The sequence below is a fragment of the Mobula birostris genome, chromosome 18 (assembly GCF_030028105.1).
Source record: "Mobula birostris isolate sMobBir1 chromosome 18, sMobBir1.hap1, whole genome shotgun sequence".
Lineage (NCBI taxonomy): Eukaryota > Metazoa > Chordata > Chondrichthyes > Myliobatiformes > Myliobatidae > Mobula > Mobula birostris.
In genome coordinates, this window is record NC_092387.1 from 18355244 (window position 1) to 18358570 (window position 3327).

Sequence of the window (3327 nt, forward strand, 5' to 3'; positions counted from 1 at the left end):
CTGACCTCTCAGTGAGTATTGATATGTGTTCTTACCACTTCATCCTCATAATGGAGGCCCTGCCTCTGCTGCCCTGCCATCTCTCAGAATTGTCCACTTGCCTGACCTCCAGTGCATGCTGGGTAGAAACATTGGTTCTTAGCAAAAATACTGTTTCCATGGCAACCAGCTTGACCCCTCTCCTCAGACCTGCTTCAGACAATCATGTAATCCAGCTCTTTTTTTTTTAGATTATGAGGACACTCAGTCCTCGTTTATTGTCATTTAGAAATGCATGCATTAAAAAATGATACAACGTTCCTCCAGTATGGTAACACAGAAACACAGGACAGACCAAGACTAAAACTGACAAAAACCACATAATTATAACATATAGTTACAACAGTGCCAAGCAATACAGTAATTTGATAAGAGCAGACCATGGGCACGGTTAAAAAAAAAGTCTCAAAGACCCGATAGCCCCAACATCTCACACAGACGGTAGAAGGGAGAAACTATCCCTGCCATGAGCTTCCAGCACCGCAAACTTGCTGATGCAGTATCCTGGAAGCACCCAATCCCCAGACCGACTCTGAGTTCGTCCGAAAACTTCAAGCCTCCGACCAGCCCTCCGACAATGAGCGCCAAGCACCACCTCTGCCGAGTGCTTCGACCCCAACCCTGGTCGCCAAGCAACAGGCAAAGCCGAGGATTCGGGGCCTTCCCCTCCGGAGATTTCGGATCTCACAGTAGTGGTGGCAGCGAAACAGGCATTTCAGAAGATTCACCAGATGTTCCTCCATGCTCTCACGTCTGCCTCCGTCAAATCAGAATTGTGCACAGCATCCTACTTGACAGATATTCAACACTGGAGAGGCCATGCGCGTTGAGTCGCACCGCCATCTTCTCCTCCCGCCAAGGTGAAAGTGCCAACTGCTCCAAAAACTTCCCATCCTCCATATCAATGGCTTCTCCAGTCCTTTATTCATATGAGTCTTCCACTCGTATCCTTGTAGACCTTTCAGAACACACTGCAGCCCTTCCCTCTCCTCCCCTCCCTCTCTTCTTTATCCCAGTCACAGACAGCTTGATTGCCCGGGTCTCACCAACCAACAGCCCTGAGTTCTCTAACACAGGCCGGCTTCCAGTTCAATGGAACCTCCACAGTTTAATATCCTTTGTTCCCAAGTTGCCTCCTCCCATAAGCGTGGCCAGTGAAGCTGAATTCTCACAGCGCCGGAGACTCAGGTATTTCCTGATCTCGGGCACTGTCCGTGTGGAATCTGCATGTTCTCCATGTGACCGCATAGGTTTCCCCCCCGGTTTCCTTCCAGGGACCTGTGGGTTGGTGGGTTAACTGACCACTGTAAGTTACCCCATTGTGAGTAGGTGGGAGGGAGAGGGGGGTGCAGTCATAGAGCAAGATGCCTGCTGAATGCTTGTGGGAATTAGCACAACACCCTCCTCCCCACTCCACCCCCCAACCTGGCCAAACACAACAGGCCTCCAATGATATCAGTACCTTTTGCATTTTCCTAGCGCCCATAGTAGGACAAGCAGGCCATTTGGCCCTCATGCCCAGTTCAGCACTCTGAGAAGTTTTGGTGCATCTTCTGTCTCGACGCCATTCCCTTGCCCTGTCCTCGTCATCTGATTCTTGTGATATTACTCAGAACGAATGAAATTCAAGCCTCCACAGCCCTCCAGACTCACCACAGCTCAGGGAAGATCTCTCTCCTCAGTCCAGTCCCCCCTGTCCTGAAGCTGTGACCACATCTCCCCCCGCCCCAGTTCCAGACACCTCAACCAGGGGACACAACTCCACAAAAACCCCCCTCAGTCACTGCTGGACATAGGAGTAGAATTAGGCCACTCAGCCCATTTGAGTCTGCTCCACCATTCCATCATGGCTGATTTATTAATTCTTTCAACCCCATTCACCTGCCTTCTCACCATAATCTTCGATGCCCTCACTAATCAAGAGCCTATCAACCTCCACTTTAGATATATCCAGTGGCTTGGCCTCCACAGCCGTCTGTGGCAATGAATTCCACAGATTCACCACCATGTGGCTGAAGAAATTCCTCCTCAACTCTGTTCTAAAGGGATGTGCTTGTATTCTGAAGTGGGCCCTCTGGTCCTAGACTCCCTCATGATTGGAAGCTTACTTTATATGTCCAGTCTATCTAGGACTTTCAATATTTGATAGGTTTCAGTGAGATACCGGCCTTCTCCCCCCACCATTCTTCTAAACAACAGCAAGTACAGACCTAGTACTCAGCAAAGAGCCTGAACCTCCTCTGTGTGAGACTCCATCCCTGCTTCTCAGTGAAAGATTTCTTGCGCTTTTATTTTTATTGTAGATGATCGCCAGAGGGAAGAACGCCTCTGACCTCTTTCCTGCAGTGGTGAAGAACGTTGCCTGCAAGAACATTGAGGTAAGCAAAGACTCTCATCACCATTTTCCACATGGAGGGACAACCAAGGGAAGCTCCCCACAGCATGCTGTGATGAACAGAGGGTTAAATCATTTCGGTGGTAATCCAGGGAATGTGACTTGTAATTCAGTTTAAAAGTATTTGATGTGTCTTATGAAGTAGGCCATTTGGCTCATCGTCCCTCAGACTAATCCTTCTATCCTGTTAGCCCACATATTCCCCTGTAACCCATTCTTTTTCAGGTGCCGTCAAACCCCCAACCCCCCTCCTCTTGTTCCTTTTCCCATTTATTTTTTGGTGTGCCGTGCGGTGTGCTGACAACAACCTGGCCCTTTACACCCAGAAGACCAAGGACATGATTGTGGACTTCAGGCATGCTAGGAGCCACACACGTGTCCCCATCTACATCAATGGAGCTGTAGTGCGTGTATCAAACTTCAAATTCCTTGGTGTCCACATTTCCGAGGATCTCACCTGGTCCCTGAACTCCTCCATCCTGGTCAAAAAGGCGCAATAGCGCCTTTATTTCTTGCGGAGGATCAAGAAAGCTCACCTCTGTACCAGGATACTGACAGATTTTTACCGCTGTACCATTGAGAGCATACTCACCAACTGCATCTCAGTGTGGTATGGCAATTGTCCCGTATCGGATCGCAAAGCACTCCAGCTTGTGGTGAAAACTGCCCAGCGGATTATCGGCACCCAGTTGCCCACCATTGAGAACATCTACCATAAACGCTGCCTGGGCAGGGTGAAAAGCATTATCAAGAATGCATCTCACCCTAACCATGGACTTTTTACTCTCTTCCCATCCGGTAGGGGCTACAGGAGCCTCCACTCCCGCACCAGCAGGCACAGGAAGAGCTTCTTCCCTGAGGCTGTGACCCTGCTGAACCTCCCATCACAGCGC

General features: G+C 49.6%; 1 protein-coding gene across 7 annotated transcripts in view; it reads left to right on the forward strand.

Moving 5' to 3' along the window:
* The window catches only part of LOC140211985 (AP-3 complex subunit beta-2), a 168041-nt gene that overhangs the window by 62155 nt on the left and 102559 nt on the right, over window positions 1-3327 (forward strand). For all 7 annotated transcript variants that reach the window (XM_072282298.1, XM_072282299.1, XM_072282300.1 and 4 more), the window contains exon 3: window positions 2343-2417. In XM_072282298.1, coding sequence (XP_072138399.1) covers window positions 2343-2417 — 75 coding nt within the window. The remainder of the gene's footprint in view (window positions 1-2342; window positions 2418-3327) is intronic.